Source organism: Tamandua tetradactyla, chromosome 5, assembly GCF_023851605.1.
Source record: "Tamandua tetradactyla isolate mTamTet1 chromosome 5, mTamTet1.pri, whole genome shotgun sequence".
Classification (NCBI taxonomy): Eukaryota; Metazoa; Chordata; class Mammalia; order Pilosa; family Myrmecophagidae; genus Tamandua; species Tamandua tetradactyla.
Window position 1 is genome coordinate 2,727,500 of NC_135331.1, and position 17,702 is coordinate 2,745,201.

Below are 17,702 nucleotides of genomic sequence, written 5' to 3' on the forward strand. Positions count from 1 at the left end.
GGGTGTGAGATACCAGAGGTATCTGTGAGTTGCCTCTGCAAAGCCAGAGAGTTCTGGTAAGCTGGGGATGGAGAGGCTGAGGATTGGGGGTTGGGGGGTGGGCAGGGCGTTGTGGGCTGCAAGACCACGTCAGAAGACCCTGCACCCGATGGCCTCCCACTGCCCCTCAATGCAGGCTCTTCTCGTGTCTCCCTGAGGAAGGCTGGAGGGTCTGGCAAATGACATGAGGCGCCCAGAGCACCCTCCCTTCCCTAATCCCCAGCCGCCTTGCCTCCCTCCCCCAGCCCCCTGCCGGCATCAGCTCATCTGTTTGTTTCCTTTTCCATTTAAGTTAGAGAAAAGGAGCATCTTTCTAGAAAGGAGCAGCGGGGGCCAGTATGCCAATTCGGACGAGGAAGACGGCTACGACTCCCCGGACGTCAAACGGAGGGGGACTTCGGTGGATGAGTTTCTGAAAGGCTCTGAACTTGGAAAGCAGGTGGGTGGCCACTGCCTGTCCGTGGCTGGGACAGGTTACTGGAAAATCGAGACCTGGGCCCCTGTTGTCCTCCTGGAATCTGTGGCAGAAATGAAGAGATGCCGAGAGGGCCTTACAACAGTCAGAGCTGAGTTTTGAGTTCAGATCCAACAGTGCGCAGAACCTCTTTCATCTCTGGAAATGATTTTGTGGGTGCAAAGGGAATTCTGTTCATAATTAGTGAGAGAAATGGGGCACAAAAATGATTTCTCCTAAGCTGGGCACCCTGAGGAGTTCTCAGGAGCCTCACAAAGGAGCAAACCTGCCAGGTATCCCGACTAGGGCTACAACACCTGCTGGAGGGCAGCACGGGCCACCTTCGGCCCCCCTCGGCCACCGTCGCCGTTCCCTCTGCAGAGAGGAGCAGGGGTGGTGATGCTAGGTGCCCTGGCCCAAGTCACACTGCAGGAGGGTCACACACGTGTGCACACACACACCGTGGCTCGTTCCCAGAGCAGAATGATGGAAAATTCTGCACCTTTTTCCATCCAGTGTTTGCAGTATAGTCAATAATGCAAAGATAGAGAGTATTCGCTCTGAAATCCTCTGTTCATTTTTGAAAATTGATCTGCACAATCATTTGGAAAAAAAAACAAAACAGCCAATTTGGGTGTATTTCAGGAATACAAGGACGGTTTGATATTAGGTAATCTGTTGATTTATCCAGTGTAGTGGGTGGTGCAAGGATAGCTCTTTGGTAGATTTCTCACCTGCCATGCGGGCGACCCGGGTTCGATTCCCAGAGCCTGCACGTGCCATGGGATGGGAGCTCCTGGGACCGTCGGCAGCTGCTCGGATGGTAGCTCCTGGCAGCCCATGGAGTCACAAACCAAACGCAAGTCTCAGAGCTGAGCCCATCCCCCCAGGGCTGAGGCCGGACCTTGCCTTCCCCGGGCCTCCCCTCCTGTGGTTCCCACATGTATCGCTGCCCACCGGGCCCGCTCTCGTCACCGTGCTCAGTGCTGGTCCCTTCCCCTCCATCCCCATGGCCACCTTCACCTCCCACCAGGACCCTTAAAGAACCCCTTGTCTTCTCTCTCTGTGCCTACCTTTACCTCCCTGTAGTCCAGATTCCACTAAAGACCTGGAGGTTTCTTTTAAAACTGCAAACCAGATTGAGCCCCTCCCCTCCTTAAAGCCTCGCTGTGGCTTCCTGTTAAGCTGGAAGAAGCCCAGCTGCTGACTGTGACCTCCAGACCCCCTGCGAGGCTGGCCCCTGCCTGTCTGAGCTCGGCTCGTTCCCCTCTCGGCGCACGTCAGCCACACTGCCCACCTTCCAGGTCAGTGCTGCCCAGTAGAACCTTCTGGAATGACACATGCTCATCCGCACAATCCCAGTCTTCAGGGGTGGCTTTGCACACTTGGAAAGGGCCAATGCAACTGAAAACAGAACCCTGATTGACTTAATTTAAATGTGAGAAGCCCGCGGGGCGCGCGCCTGTGGTCCTGGAGACAGCCGCTGTCCTTCGCTGGACAGGTCAGGCTGCTTCTTGCTGCAGTCTTCAGATGCTCCCTGGACCTGGGCTGCTGTCCCCCTCCTCGCCTGCCCTGTGGACCCCAGCCCGTGGCCCTCGGCCCTCTCCCCGGGCCCCCCAGCCCCTGGGAGCCCCTCCTCATCTTCGCCCGTGGCACGTGCACCCCGGCGCGCCTGCCTGCTGGGTTGTGTGTGCAAGGCCAGGGCCTCGTCTGTGCATTGGCCCCCGCTGTCCCTGGCACGGGACGCCAGGTCGGAGGCATTAATGAGTGAAAGGAGGGCAGGGAGGCGGCTGCCACTCTGGCCTGGAAAGGGTCACCCTGTTTTACGTAATGTCACCCACACACCCCGAGGCTGGTGGCAAAGGTGCGTGCCTGGCAGAGCTGCAGGGGGCTGCCGCGTCTGAGGACGGAGGTGTGGAAGGGGCAGCTCCTTTGGGATTCCCTTTTGCTGTGGTTCAAGGGGGCTCCTCCTCTGGGGAAAAGACCGGCGCTCACTCTGGTGGCATCTGCCGTCCTTCCTGTGCCCGGCCGGCGGGCACGCTCACCTCCCAGGGCCAGTGGAGCGCTGACCAGCAAAGCCCTGCACCCCCAGGCCACATGCCCTGCCAGCCGGGCAGGGGGCAGCTTGAGCTTGGGGTCCCCCAGACCGGGTCCCTGGCCCCAGCACCAGCACTTGCCCAGCAGGGTCACCGCGCAGGCCCCTGTTGTGAATGCAGTGGCCACCCTCTCTCCCCCCAGGACAAAGGGCCTTGTGGGCAGCACCGCCACTTTCCCCCAGGGACACTCTCATCTGCCCTGGGCTCGGGGGATCCCGCCCCCGCCCTCGGGAAGGCCCTCTCAAAGAGGGTGGTCCTTGTTTGTTCACTGAAACCTCTTGCCTTCTTTTGTTTATTTCTAATCGAGACATGTTTTTAAATGAAAAACTGAGTCCCTATAGAAGGACAGACAGACAGGAAATATGCGCAGTAAATGCCACGTAGACGAACATGGCATAGCTGAGACCAAACATTTCAGCTGCAGGTATAAAGATAAACAGTCCCTCTGAATTTATGAAAAGACAGTTTTAACTTGGTACAAGGCACAATGTGCTCTTTTCTGTAAGAGGTGCCCCAAAACAAAGGGCAAAAAATTAAAAGGACAGGCTGAACTATACCAAGTAAATGCACATGGAGGAAGAAGGAATTATGAGCTTGATATCCGATGGGATGGAATTCATGGGGAAAAGAGCACTTAATGAGAAAAAAAAAGACACTTCATAATGCCAAAAGCCATGGTATTACCGTCCTCCTTGTGAGCATACTGTAATATATTCACAAGGAAGATATGTTTTAATAATTGCATCGGCAGCAGCAGCCTTCAAGCATAACAAAGAGACAGGAAGAGAAATGCACTGAAGCACATTATTAGAAGGGACAGTATGCCCCACTCTCAGTTCCGACAAGGCAAACAGGTAAAAATGAAAAATAAGAATATAGAAAACCTAAACAACACAATCCCAAGTTAGCTCTAATTTATTGGACTGTTCACCCTTATAAAGGCAAATATGTCTTCTCGAGTGTACATGGACCGTTCGTGAAAATTGACAATGTATGTGAAGTCACCAAGAAAACTTCAGTTAAGTTCTGTTAAGTAGAAATAATGCAAACCACATTGGCTTATCACAGTACAATAAAACTGAAAATAAAGAAATAGAAAAATTACTCTCCACTCAAAGTGGAGAACCAATTGAAATTGCACATTTTTTTTTTTAGAAAATAATGATTACCAAAGCACTGTATATCAGAACGTGTGAGATACAACTAAAGCAAAAGTTAGAGTAATATAATTTTTATGGGAATACAAGTGAAAGTGACATATCTATCTCAAACACCTGGAAAAGAAACAAAGTGTGTGTAATGAAAGTAGAGGGAAAGAAATAATAAAAGAGCAGAAATTGAGTTAAAAAACAGATAGTAGAAATAAAAAGATAGGTCTTTGAGATAATCAACAAATTGGACCTAAGCACTGTGAAATAAATAAAAACAACACAAACATGAAATGGAAGAAGTTGACAGTGGGGGATTAACCGTTAAATCCAAGGATATTCTAAAATATCAAGAGTCTTAGTTGTACAACTCTGTATATACATATGAGTTACCTTTTTTATTATTGTAATAATAATAATGAAGGAGGGAAGAAATGGAGAAAGAGAGGGAAAAGAGAAGAGGGAGAGAAGGAGGGGGAAGGAGGGAAGGTGATGTGGGCAGGGGGGCACCATATTCCCATCTGTCCCCAAAATCTTCACGCAGATCACACTAGAGCAAAATCGCAGAGGAAGCTGCCTTGACTTTCTGTCTGGGAGCTGATTACTTCTTGGCCTGTTATTTAGAGCAACTCATTCAGCTCACCTGAGCCTGGACCCTGTCTCCTTTACCTGAGGCATAATATTATGCAGCAGTGAGACAAAATGAGGTCCCAAAGCATATGATAGTGTGGATGAGCCTTGAGGACATAATGCTGAGTGAAATAAGTCAGACACAAAAGGACAGACACTATATGATCTCGGTATTATGACCTTACCATTTTTTAAGATTTTAAAAATTTTGTTATACGTGTTTTTCAAACATTTTTTATTGTGAAATGTATCTGCAGAAAAGTGATAAATTTCAAAGTACAGTTTAACAAATTTGCTCTGTAGAGTATAGTATGGGTTATAGTTCCACCATTTCAGGTATCTCCTTCTGGCAGTTCTAATGTACTAGAAACTAAAAGGAAGTATCTGTATAATGATTCAGCAGTCCTACTCATTTGTTCAATCCTATCTTTTCTGTTATAACTCCTCCTTCTCCTTTGATCCTTCTCCCGATCTTTAGGGATATTTAGGCAATGACCAATCTAATTTCTTCATGCTGAAAAGAGCTGTCGACATTATGGGAAAGGGGGATGCAGCTGGTTGATGCTCAGGGGAAGACTGTTAATTCTGGGTTTCAGGGCTTATCTGGCCTAGAAACCCATCTGGAGGTTTTAAGTTTCTGAAAAAATAAACTTAAGTAAACTTTAAGAATCATAGGTAGAGAACTGGGTATTCTTTATGGTTTTCAGGAATACCGTTGGTTGGGGCTTGGCATACCATGAACATTTGCAGCATCTGGCTGAAACTTGCATAAGAGTAACCTCCAGGATAGCTTCTTGATTCTATTTGAATTCTCTCAGCCACTGATACCTTATTTCATTACATTTCTTTTCTCCCTTTTAGTCCGGAAGGCACAGACAATCCCACAGTGCCAGAACCAGACTCATCCCTGGGAGTCATGTCCCAGGATGTCAGGGAGACTGTCATCCATGGATGTCATGTCCCATGTAGGGGTAGGGTACTGTGTTTATTTGCAGAGCTTGGCTTAAAGAGAGGGAGAGGCCACATCTGAGCAACAAAAGAGGTTCTCTGGGGGTGACTCTTAGGCATAAGTATAAGTAGGCTTAGCTTCACCATTACCAAAATAAATTTCATAAGGGCAAGTTTTAAGATTAAGGGCTTGGCTTATTAAATTGGAAACTCCTAATGCTTGAGAAAATATCAGGAATTTCCAAGGTGGGGAAGTTTGGTAGTTCCATATTATTCTCTAGTCCCTCAAGGGACTTTGCAAATACTTTTTTATTTTCTGCCCAAAATACTCTGGAATGCACCCAGGCATTACATTAAGCTATACAGAATAACAATATCTCATTCCCTATTTTAGGCTCCATGTAAATATAATTAGGTTGTTTAAATAAACCGGTCAGACAGGTTAAGTTAGATAGTGTGCTACAGAAAATGTAAATTCTGGACAAAATAAATATCTTCCTTTGGTCTCAAACAGGAGTTGAAGTTTTAAGATATAGACTGTAACATCCTTACCTTGTATTCTGATTCACCTTAGTCCTAGCCAGATCTGCTACCTTCATATCTGTAGCAGAAGGTTGATCTCCCTATCAGCTTCTTTAACAGTTGCTGTTAAATGCTGACCTTCCGAGCTGCAGAACTCCAATTCTGGGTTTCCAGGAAGTGAGACCCCAGAGAATAGAACCCACATGAGGATTGAATCAAACATGGAACCAGTCAGCCATTTCAGATAAACCCAGGATTGGAGATGGAGTTATCCAGGAAGGATTCGTGGCAAGTCCTTTTGTCTGATGGGCATGATCCCAGTGTACTGCATAGAAAACCAATAAAGAGTGTTGTGGGATCTGTATAAATGGAACCACTGTTAGTATGGACTAAAAGGGACAAATTGAAAGAAAAATAACTTCAAAATCAGAACCATGGAAGCTAAGGTCTGAAGCTAAGAAACTTTGGGCCAGGAGAATGGACCCACCCATGAGTTTGCCCCAAAGGCAGAGGGTGGGCCTTTCACCTCGTGGCAGCAGAAGAGTTGTGCTCCTCAGGCCTTGGAGACGATAGCGCACACTCCTTGGAGATTGGGGAGGACCTGGATGCCACCCCATTTTTCTGGAGGGGTTAAGCATGTACCCCAGAGATGGAAGAGATTCGAGGTGCTGCTCCAATGTATAGAAAAGGTGAGCCGAGGAAAAGGTGGTCCCCACAATGAACCCCAGTGTTGCAACATACCCCAGCACTTGGAGAGAATGCAAGGCCACTGCATAGGCCCTTGGGAAGGGTGGCACTGCCACTTTCCAAAGCTCCAAGGATAAAGGCTCTCAGACTCAGAAATCTAATGGGGTTTGCCCCCCAGGTTTTCAGAACTGTTTGGGTCCAGTGATCCTGTGTTCCTTCCAATTTCTCCGTATGGAAATGGGAATAAGTACTCTATGACTGTCCCTCCTTTGTATATTAGTAGTAGATAACTTCTGAGTTTTACAGGTGCAAAGCCAAAGGAGAGTTTTGCTTTAGGACAAACCAGATCTGTTGCTAACTTTGATGAGATCTTGTACTATTTCTAACTTTGTATTTGTATTGTTATAAATGGTTTAAGGCTTTCTGATATTGTTATGGAATGAATGTATTTTGTACTTGAAAAGAACATGTCTTTTGGGGGGTCCAAAGGGTGGAATGTGCCACTTTGAAGCTATTATGGACCCCAGAAAAGCCATGTCCTTCAATCCTCATTCAATATTGCTGGGTGGAATATTTTTGATTGTTTCCATGGAGATGTGACCCACCCAATTGTGAGTGGCATCTTTTGATCAGATGGTTTCCATGGAGATGTGTCTCTACATTCAAAGTATCATTGCTTACTGGAACCCTTTAAAGAGGGGACCACTGTGGAAAAAGCTTAACAGCCATCAGAACCAACAGAGTGAAACAATACCTGTCCTTTTGTGTCTGGCTTATTTCAATCAGCATTATGTCTTCAGGTTTCATCCATGTTCTCATATGCTTTAGGACCTCATTTATTCTTTCTGCTACAGAATATTCTATTGTTTTAGTTTGTAAAAGCTGCTGGAATGCAACATACCAGAAACAGAATGGCTTTTAGATGGGGGAATTTATTAAGTTGCATGTTCACAGTTCTAAGTCCATGAAAATGCCCAAATTAAGGCAAGACTATGAAAATGTTCAAATTAAGTCATCCAGGGGAAAGATACATTGGTTCAAGAAGGCTGATGATGTTCAGGGTTTCTCTCTCAGTTGGAAGGGCACATGGCGGCATCTGCTAGCTTTCTCTCCAGGCTATGTTAATAGCTTCCCTGGGGCTCAAGAAGGCCGATGATGTTCAGGGTTTCTCTTTCAGCTGGAAAGACACATGGCGACTCTGCTAACTTTCTCTCCAGGATTCTTCAGCGGCCTCCCCAGGGCTCTTTCTGTTCCATTGGCTTTGCCAGCTCTGGAGGCTTTTGTGCCTCTGAAGCTTTTTCCAAAACGGTTCCCTCTTAAAGGACTCTAGTAAGCAACCCCACCTTGAATGGATGGAGACACATCTCCATGGAAACCATCTAATCAGAATTACTACCCACAATTGGGTGGTCACATCTCCATGGAAACAATCAGAAAGATCCCACCCAGCAATACTGAATGAGGATTAAAGGACCTGGCTTTTCTGGAGTACATAGCTCCAAATGGGCAAATCCATCACATATATATATACCACATTTTGTTTACCCACTCATCTATTGATGGACATTTGGGTTGCTTCCATCTTTTGGCAATTGTGAACAATGCTGCTGTGAACATTGGTGTACAAATATCTGTTCGTGTCACTGCTTTCAGATCATCTGGGTATATATCAAGTAGCAGAATTTCTGAGTCATAGGGCAACTCGATATTTAGTTTTCAGAGGAATTTGTCTTCCACAGCAGTTGTACCATATTATATTCCCACCAGCACTGAATAAGTATTCCAGTTTTTGTATATACTCTCCTGCTTGCTTAATGGCAGCCATTCTTATCAGAGTGAGATGATAGGTCATTGTGGTTTTGAGTTGGATTTTCATAATAACTAATGATGATCAACATCTTTTCACATGCTTTTTAGCCATTTGTGTTTTCTCTTCAGAAAATGTCTATTCATATCTTTTTCCCATCTTATAATTGGGTAGTTTGCCCTTTTGCTGTTGAGTTGTGAGATTTCTTTATATATACCGAATATCAATCCCCTATCAGATATGTGGTTTCCAAATATTCTCCCCCATTGAGTTGGCTACCTCTTTACCTTTTTGACAGAGTCCTTTGAAACAGTGAAGTGTTGAATCTTGAGAAGTTCCCATTTGTTTATTTTTTCTTTCATTGTTTGTACTTTGGGTGTAAGGTCTAAGAAACCACCTCCTACCATGAGATCATGAAGAAACTTCCTTACATATGCTTCTTGGAGTTTTACGGTCTTACTCTAACATTTAAGTCTTTGATCCACAATGAGATAGTTTTTGTATATGGTGTGAGGTAGGGGTCTTCTTTCTTTACTTTGAATGTGGAGATCCAGTTCTCACAACCCCATTTATTGAAGACAATTCTGTCCCAGGTCAGTGGATTTGGGGGTCTTGTCAAAAATCAGTTGACCATGGATCTGAGGGTCTATTTCTGAACTTTCAATTCAGTTCCATTGGTCAATGAGTCTACGTCTGTGCCAATACCATGCTATTTTTTTTTTTTTTTTGCCACTGCGGCTTTATAATAAGCTCTAAAGTCAGGGAAATATAGGTCCTTCCACTTCATTCTTCCTTTTTAGGGTGCTTTGGCTGAGACCCCTTTTCTTTCCAAATAAAGAAAAAAATTTTCAACAAAATACTAGCAAACTGAATCCATTGGCACATTTAAAAGAATTATACACCACAACCAAGTGACGTGTAATTTCACTTTTCCAAATCTGTAGATTTTTGGGATTTTGATTGGTATTATTTTACATCTATAGATGAACTTGCATAGAATTGACATCTTAACTACATTTAACCTTGAATGAATACATGAATACAAAATGTCTTTCTACCTATTTAGATCTTTGATTTCTTTTAGCAATGTTTATAGTTTCTTTACATTCTTGATTAAATTTATTCCTAGCCACTTGCTTCTTTTAGTTGTGATTGTGACTAGGTATACATTCTGGGTATAGCTTCTTTATATTCTTGATTAAATTTATTCCTAGCCACTTGATTCTTTTAGTTGTAATTGTGAATGGAAATTTTTTTTTAATTGCCTCCTTGGTTATGTCATTTCTAGTGTATACAAACACTAACTGATTTTTGCGCATTAGTCTTGTATCCTATTTCTTTACTGAATTTATTAGCTCAAGTAGCTTTGTCATAGATTTCTCAGGATTCTCCAAATATAGGATTGTGTCATCTGCAAATAATGAAAATTTTACTTATTCTTTCTGTCTGCCTAATTGCTGTAGCTAGAACTTCTAGCACAACATTGAATAGTGGTAACAGTGAGCATTTTTGTCTCATTTCTGATCTTAGGAGGAAAGCTTTCAGTCTCTGTCCTTTGAGTACGATGCTGCTGTGGGTTTTTCATATATGCCCTCTATCACATTGAGGAAGTTATCTTTGATTCCTACATTTTGAAGTGTTTTTATCGGAAAAGGATGCTGAATTTTGTTGAATGCCTTTTCAACATCAGTTCAGATAATCATGTGATCTTTTCCCCTTCAATTTGTTAATGTTTTTTCCCCTTCAATTTGTTAATGCATTCTATTACATTGATTGATTTCCCTGTGTTGAACCACCATTACATGCCTGGAATAAGCCTCACTTGGTTGTGGCGTATAATTCTTTTAAATGTGCCATTGGATTCAGTTTGTTAGTATTTTGTTGAAGTTTTTGTGTCCATGTTCATTAAGGGGATTGCACTATAGTTTTCCTTTCTTGTTGTATCTTTATCTGGTTTTGGCATTAGAGTGATATTCGCTTCATAGAATGAGTTAGGTAATGTTCCTTTTTCCTCAGTTTTTTGGAAGAGTTTGAGTAGGATTGATGTTAGTTCTTTTTGAAAGTGTTTGGTAAAATTTCCCTGTGAAGCCATCTGGCCCTGTGCTTTTCTTTGTTGGGAGGTTTTTGGTGACTGATTGGATCTCTTTATTGTGACTGGTTGTTGAGGTCTTCTATTTCTTTTCAAGTCAGTACAGGTTGTTTATGTGCTTCTAGGAAATTGTCCATTTCGTCTAAGCTGACTAGTTGGTTGGTTTACATTGTTGGTAGTCACCTCTTATGATTTTTTTTTTTCTTCAGGGTCTATGGGAATGAACCCCTTCTCATTTCTAATTTTACCTATTATTTCTTTTCTCTTTTTTGTCAGTCTGGCTAAGGGTTTGTCAATCTTTTTACTCTCAAAGAACCAACTTTTGGTTTTATTGATTCTCTCTATTGTTTTTTTGTTCTCCAAGTCATTTATTTCTGCTTTAATCTGTGTCATTTCTTTTCTTCTACTTGCTCTAGCGTTAGTTTGCTGCTCTTTTTCTAGGTTCTTCAGTTATTCAGTTATGCTCTTAGTTGCAGATCTTTCTTCCTTTTTAATGTAGGTGTTTAGAGCTATAAATGTCCCTCTCAGTATCATGTTTGCTGCATCCCATGGGTTTTGATATGTTGTATTTTCATTTGTCTCCAGATAGTTACTGATTGCTCAGGCAGTTTCTTCTTTGAACACTGGTTGATTAAGTGTATGTTGTTTAGCCACCATATGTTTGTGAAAGTTCGGTTCTTTGGTAGTTATTGATTTCCAACTTCATTCTGTTATGGTCAGAGTAAGTGCTTTTAATACTATGGTCTGTCCTGGAGAACATTCCATGAGCACTTGAGAAGAATGTATAACCTGGTGTTTGGGGGTGCAGTGGTCTCCATGTCTGTTAGGTCTGATTCGCTTATCACGTTGTTTCTGTTGTTTCCTTCTTGATTCTCTGTCTTGTTATTCTTTTTTAAAATATCTTTAAGAAAAGAAACAATACACTTAAAGCCATCAAAAATGGATATCTTAGTTAGCTTAACCATAGGCGTATTTAGATAAGGTATCCAGATAATCATTGTAAAACCTGTGTTTGCATAGTAAGTTTCATAAACCAATTTTAAAACTAAGGCAACAAGGAAAAAATCTACAAATTCAGATAGCAAAGTTCTTAAATCCTAAATATTAAACACTAACTTAAATACCATTTGATCAGCTGTCAAAACTGACTTTTCTCAAACTATCAAGTAGAAGGTTATTACAAATATCTGCATCGCTATAGTAATGACCTGTGTTGCTAAACATTTTGAAATTTTTGATTTCAGGACTTTATTTTATCTGATATTACCACAGCTGCCTATAGTTTCCTTTTTCCTTTTTGTTGTTGTTGTTGTGTAATATAACGTATATACAAAGGAAAGAAAGAAAAAAGCAATAATTGTCAAAACACGCTTCAATCAGCAGCTACAGAACAGGTCCCAGAGTGTGTCATGGGCTCCCATGCCCTCCTCTCAGCGTTTTCCTTCTAGCTGCCCCAAAACACTGGAGGCTTTTCCAGAGTCATAATAATGGATCATACAGTGTCCGTCCTTTTGTGTCTGTTTCACTCAGCATTATGTCCTCAAGGTTCACCCGTGTTTCAGACTTCATCTTGTCTAAATGCATAATATTCCATCGTATGTGTATACCGCGTTTTGCTTATCCACTTCTCTGTTGTTGGGCACCTGGATTGTTTCCATCTCTTGGCAATTGTGAATAGTGCCACTATGAATATCGGTGTGCAAATGTCTGTTCGTGTCACTGCCCTTGATTCTTCTGGGTATATACTGACTACATTGGTATTGCCGGGTCATAGGGCAACTCAGTATTTGCTTTTCTGAGAAATCTCCAAACTGACTTCCACAGTGGCTGAACCATCATACGTTCACACCAACACTGAATAAGTATTCCAATTTCTCCACATCCTCTCTCACATTTATTGTTTCCTGTTTGTTTGATAGACCCATTCTTATAGGTGTGAGGTGGTGTCTCATTGTTGTCTTAGGAGCATCTCTTCATGTGCTTTTGAGCCATCTTTATTTACTCTTCAGAAAAGGGCCTATTCATTTCCTGTGCTTATTTTATAATTGGTTTCTTGTTCTTTTGTTGTTGAGCTGTATGATTTCTTTATGTACACAGGGTATCAAGCCTTTATGTGATTTCCAACTATTTTCTCCTATCGAGTTGGCTGCCTCTTCACCTTTTTAACAAAGTCCTTTGAGGCACAGAAGCTCTTAATCTTAAGGAATTCCCATTTGTCTATTTTTTCCTTTCATAGCTTGTGGTTTAGGTATAAAGTTTAAGAAGCTACCTCCTATTACTAGATCTTGAAGATGTTTCCTTACGTTTTCTTCTAGAAGTTTTATGGTGCTGGTTCTTACACTTAAATCTTTAATCCATTTTGAATTAGTGTTTGTATAGGGTGTTAAGTTAGGGATCCTCTTTCATTCTTTTGGCTATTGAAATCCAGTTCTCACATGTCATTCATTGAAAGACTATTCTGTCTCAATCTGCTGAATTTGGGGGCCTTATCACAGATGAAATGTCCATAAATTCGCAGGTCTTTCTCTGCACTCTCGATTCTATTCCACTTGTCAGCCCTTCTATCTTTGTGCCAATACTGTGCTGTTTTGACCACAATGGCTTTATAGTAAGCCGTAAAGTCAGGAAGTGAGAGTCTTCCCACTTTGCCGTTCTCTTTTAGGATATCTTTAGCTATTCGGGGTCTTTTCCCCTTCCATATAAATTTGCTAACCAGTTTTTCCAAGTCTTCAAAGTAGGTTGTTGGGATTTTAAGTATTGCATTGAATCTGTAGATCAGTTTGGGTAGAATTGACATCTTGACGATATTCAACCTTCCTAGGCATGAGCATGGAATGTCTTTCATCTATTTAGGTCATTTTAAATTTATTTTAGCAATTTTTTGTAATTTTCTGTGTATAATTCCTTGACATCCCTGGTTAGGCTTATTCCTAGATATCTGATTCTTCTGGTCGCTATTCTGAATGGAACTTAGGTGTCACCTCTGATAGGTCATTACTTGTGTATAGATACATTACTGATTTTTGTACATTAATCTTGTATCCCACCACTTTGCTGAATTTGTTAATTAGCTCAAGTAGCTTTGCTGTAGATTTCTCAGGGTTTTCTAAGTATAGGATCATATCATCTGCAAATAATGAGAGTTTTACTTTTTCCATTTCTATTTTGATGCCTTTTATTTCTTTCTCCTATCTAATCACTCCAGCTAGTATTTCTATTACAATGTTGAATAATAGTGGTGATAGAGGGCATCCTTGTCTCATTCCTGATCTTAAGGGGAAAGCTTTCAGCTTCTCACCATTAAGTATGATGCTGGCTATAGGCCTTTCATATATGCCTTTTATGATATTGAGAAAGTTTCCTTAGATTCCTAACTTATGAAGTGTTTATATCAGGAAAGGATGCTGAATTTTGTTAAATGCTTTTTCAGCATCAATCGATATGATCATTTTTTGATTTGTTAATGTGCTGTATTACGTTGATTGATTTTCTTATGTTGAACCACCCTTGCATTCCTGGTATGAATCCCACTTGGTCATGATGTATAATTCCTTTAATGTGGCATGGATGTGATTTTCTAGTATTTTGTTAAGAATGTTTGCATCTGTATTCATTAGAGAGATTGGTCTGCAGGTTTCCTTTCTTGTGATGTCTTTATCTGGTTTTGGTATTGGAGTGATGTTAGCATCATACAATGAATTAGGTAGCACTCATTTTTCCTCAGTTTTTTTTTTTTTTTGAAGAGTTTGCGCAGGATTGGCATTAGTTGTTTTTGAAATGTTTGATAAAATTCTCCTGTGAAGCCATCTGGCCCTGGGCTCTTTTTGTGTGGAAAGATTTCTGAGGACTGATTGGGTTCCTTCACTTGTAATTGGTTGTTGAGATCTTCTGTTTTGTCTAGAGTCAGTATAGGTAATTTGTGTGTTTCTAGGAATTTGTCCATTTCATCTAAGTTGTCAAGTTTGATGGTATATAGTTGTTCATAATCTTTTATGACTTATTAAATTTCTTCTTGATCTGTGGTAATAACCCCTTCTCATTTCTGATTTTATTTGTGTCCTCTCTCTTTTTTCTTTCTTAGTCTAGCTAAGGAACCATTACTTTTATTGATTTTCTCAAAGAACCAACTTTTAGTTTTACTGATTTTTTTTTATTTTTCTCCAGTTTGTTTATTTCTGTTTCAGACTTTATTATTTCTCTTCTTTTCCTTGCTTTGGGGTTAGTTTGCTATTCTTTCTCTAAATTCTGTAGGTGAGCAGTTAAATCCTCGAGTTTTGCTCATTCTGGTGTTTGAATATAGTCAATTAGGGCAATAAATTTCCCTCTCAGCACAGCCTTTGCCACGTCCCATAAGTTTTAATATGTTGTATTCTCATTATCATTCATCTCCAGATTTTTCCTGATTTCTCTTGCAATTTCTTCCTTGACCCACTGACTAATCAAGAGTGTATTGTTTAATCTCCATGTATTTGTGAAAGCTCTGGTTCTTTGGTGATTATTAATTTCCAGCTTTATTCTGTTGTGATCAGAGAAAGTGCCTTGGATAAGTTCAGTCTCATTAAATTTATAGAAACTCAGTTGTGATCTATCCTGGAGAACGTTCCATGTGCGCCAGAGAAGAATGTGTGTCCTGGTGTTTGGGGGTGCAGTGATCTGTATATGTCTATTAGATCTAATTCATTTATCCCATTATTTAGGTTCTCTGTTTCCTTGCTGATCCTCTGTCTGGTTGTTCTATCTATAGCAGAGAGTGGGGTGTTGAAGTCTCCCCTATTACTGTTGATATGTCCATAGCTCCCCTCACTTTTTCCAGTATGTGCCTCATATACTTTGGAGCTCCTTGATTGGGAGAATACACATTTATGACTGTTATTTCTTCCTGGTGAATTGTACCTTTTATTAATACATAGCGTCCTTTTTTGTCTCTTATGATGTCTTTACATTTAAAGTCTATTTTGTCTGATATTAGTATAGCTACTCCTGCTTTCTTTTGGTTACAGCTTGCATAGACGATCTTTCTCCATCCTTTCACTTTCAATCTGACTATGTCCTTGAGTCTAAGATGCATCTCTTGTAAACAGCATGTAGATGGATTATGTTTTTGATCCATCTGCCAGTCTGTATCTTTTAATTGGTGAATTTAGTCCATTAACATTCACAGTAACTACGATAAAAGCTGTTCTTGACTCTATCATCTTGTCCTTTAGTATTTTTTTTCTTGTGTTTATGGGTCTTGGCTTTGCTTTCTGAGAGGGTCTTTCTTACACCCCATCCAACAAGGCCATTGGTGAATGTGGGCTTTTGCCAACCACTTCCTGTGAAGGTTTTGGGTCTGGGTATTGTTTTCTGGTTTGAACAGGCACAGCTTTTTGTAGGCTAGCCTTATGTTTTTTTGTTGTTGTTGTTTGTTTGTTTTTTTTGTCTGCTGTCTGGTGGGGTCAAATTTCATTATTTTTTTGTGTGAGTATCCCATTATTGCAGCACCATTTGTTGAATTTTTGTTTGTTTGATTTTTTGTTTGTTTTGCTTGTTCAGTTTTTGGTAAGTGCATGGACCGGGAATCATGTCTTTGGTTTTTAATTGTCAGGTCTGTGTATTATTTTCCTTCCCTCTCTCTTTTCTTTTAAATTACCTTGATGCATATTCTTCATTTCTGTGCCCTCCTCCAGACATCCCTCTCCTGTCTTTTTTATCAGCTGACAGGACTCTCTTTAGTATTTCTTGGAGGGCTGGTCTCTTGTTAACTCGTTCTCTCAATCTTTCTTAGCCTTTGAAGATTTTGATCTCCCCCTCAATTTTGAAGGATAACTTGCTGGATAAAGGATTCTTGGTTGAAAGTCTTTCTCGTTAAGGTTCTTACAAATATCATCCCACTGCTTTCTTGCTTCTGTTGTGCCTGTGGGGTAATCTGAAGTCGGTCTTATGTGTTTTCCCTTGTGTGTGCTGCTCTCATGGATTTCTCTCTCGTCAGCACCTGGCAGTCTGATTAGTACGTGTCGTGGAGTTGGCCTCTTCAGATCGATTCTATTCGGAGTTCACTGGGCCTCTCTGACTTCCATATTCATATATTTTATAATACATTATATAGTTGGGGAAAACTTCCCCAAATTCAACTGACCTTCCCAACCCCTTACTCTTCTCTTCTCCTTGTAGGATACCAGTGATTCTTATATTTGTTTGTCTCTTGTCCGTCATTTCCCTAAGATCCAGGTGCATTTTTTCCCATTTTCTTGCCATTTGCTCTTTTTTGCACTCTAGTTCAATTTTTCTATCTTCTAGCTCACTTATTCTTCCTTCTGTTTCTTCCCATCTGCTATTGTGTATCTCCAGTATGTTTTTAATTTGGTCTAGAGAATCTTTCATTTCTGGGATAACTGCCACACTTTCTTTCATTTCTGTGGTCGCCGATTGTTTCCTTTTGCTGTTTGTTGGTCGGTTATTCTCCACCAAATCAAGGTCCAGAATCATGTAGGGGCTACAGTTCAGCTTCAGGGCCTGTTAGAGGCTCGGCCGGGGTGAGAGGGGCTGCAGTGGTGGGACGGCCGCCCACATGCAGAGTCCTGGGCCTGACTCCGGGCTCCTGAGACTGTCTGGTCATTTCCCCCATCCCCCTTCTTGTTTCATGGAGCAGGAGGAGACGCCTCTCTGTGCTTCCATCTTGTTATTCTTTTAAAAAAACGTTTTTATTGTAAAAAATAAGATATACAAAGCAAAGAAAGGAAAAAGTAATAATTTTCGAAACTTACTTCAACAAGTAGCTACAGAACACACCCCAGAGTTTGTCGTGGGGAACCATCCCACCATCTCAGAATTTTCCTTCTCGTTCCTCCAAAACCCTGGAGGCTAGAAGGAATACTTATTCAGCAGTCATATTCATTTGTTAAGTCATATTTTCTCTGTGATACCTCCTCCTTCTCCTTTAATCCTTCTCCCTGTCTATAACGATCTTTAGGCAATGCCCATTCTGACTTTTTCTTGCTGAGGAGTGTCCACACGAAAGGGTAGGCGTATGTAGTTAATTGTTAATCTTGGAGAGGCTGGTCCCTCTGGGTTTCAGGATTTATCTGGCCTAGGAGCCCTCCAGGAGTTACATGTTCCAGGAAGGCAAACCCTAGTGCATGAAACCTTTATAGGGTCTCAGCTCGAGCCCTGGGTGTCCTGAGAGTCAACAGGAGGGATGGTGACTGGGGTTTAGCAGACCATGTGATCAGCACTCTGTAACTGAAGCTGGCATAAGAGCAGTCTCCAGAGCAGCCTCCTGACTCCATCTGCTCTCTCTTGG

At 41.6% G+C, this 17,702-nt stretch overlaps 1 protein-coding gene across 1 annotated transcript in view; it reads left to right on the forward strand.

Moving 5' to 3' along the window:
• RIMBP2 (RIMS binding protein 2) overlaps nucleotides 1-17,702 on the forward strand; it is a 97,321-nt gene that overhangs the window by 44,280 nt on the left and 35,339 nt on the right. The window contains exon 11 of the mRNA XM_077159543.1: nucleotides 332-478. Within this exon, the coding sequence (XP_077015658.1) occupies nucleotides 332-478 (147 nt within the window). The remainder of the gene's footprint in view (nucleotides 1-331; nucleotides 479-17,702) is intronic.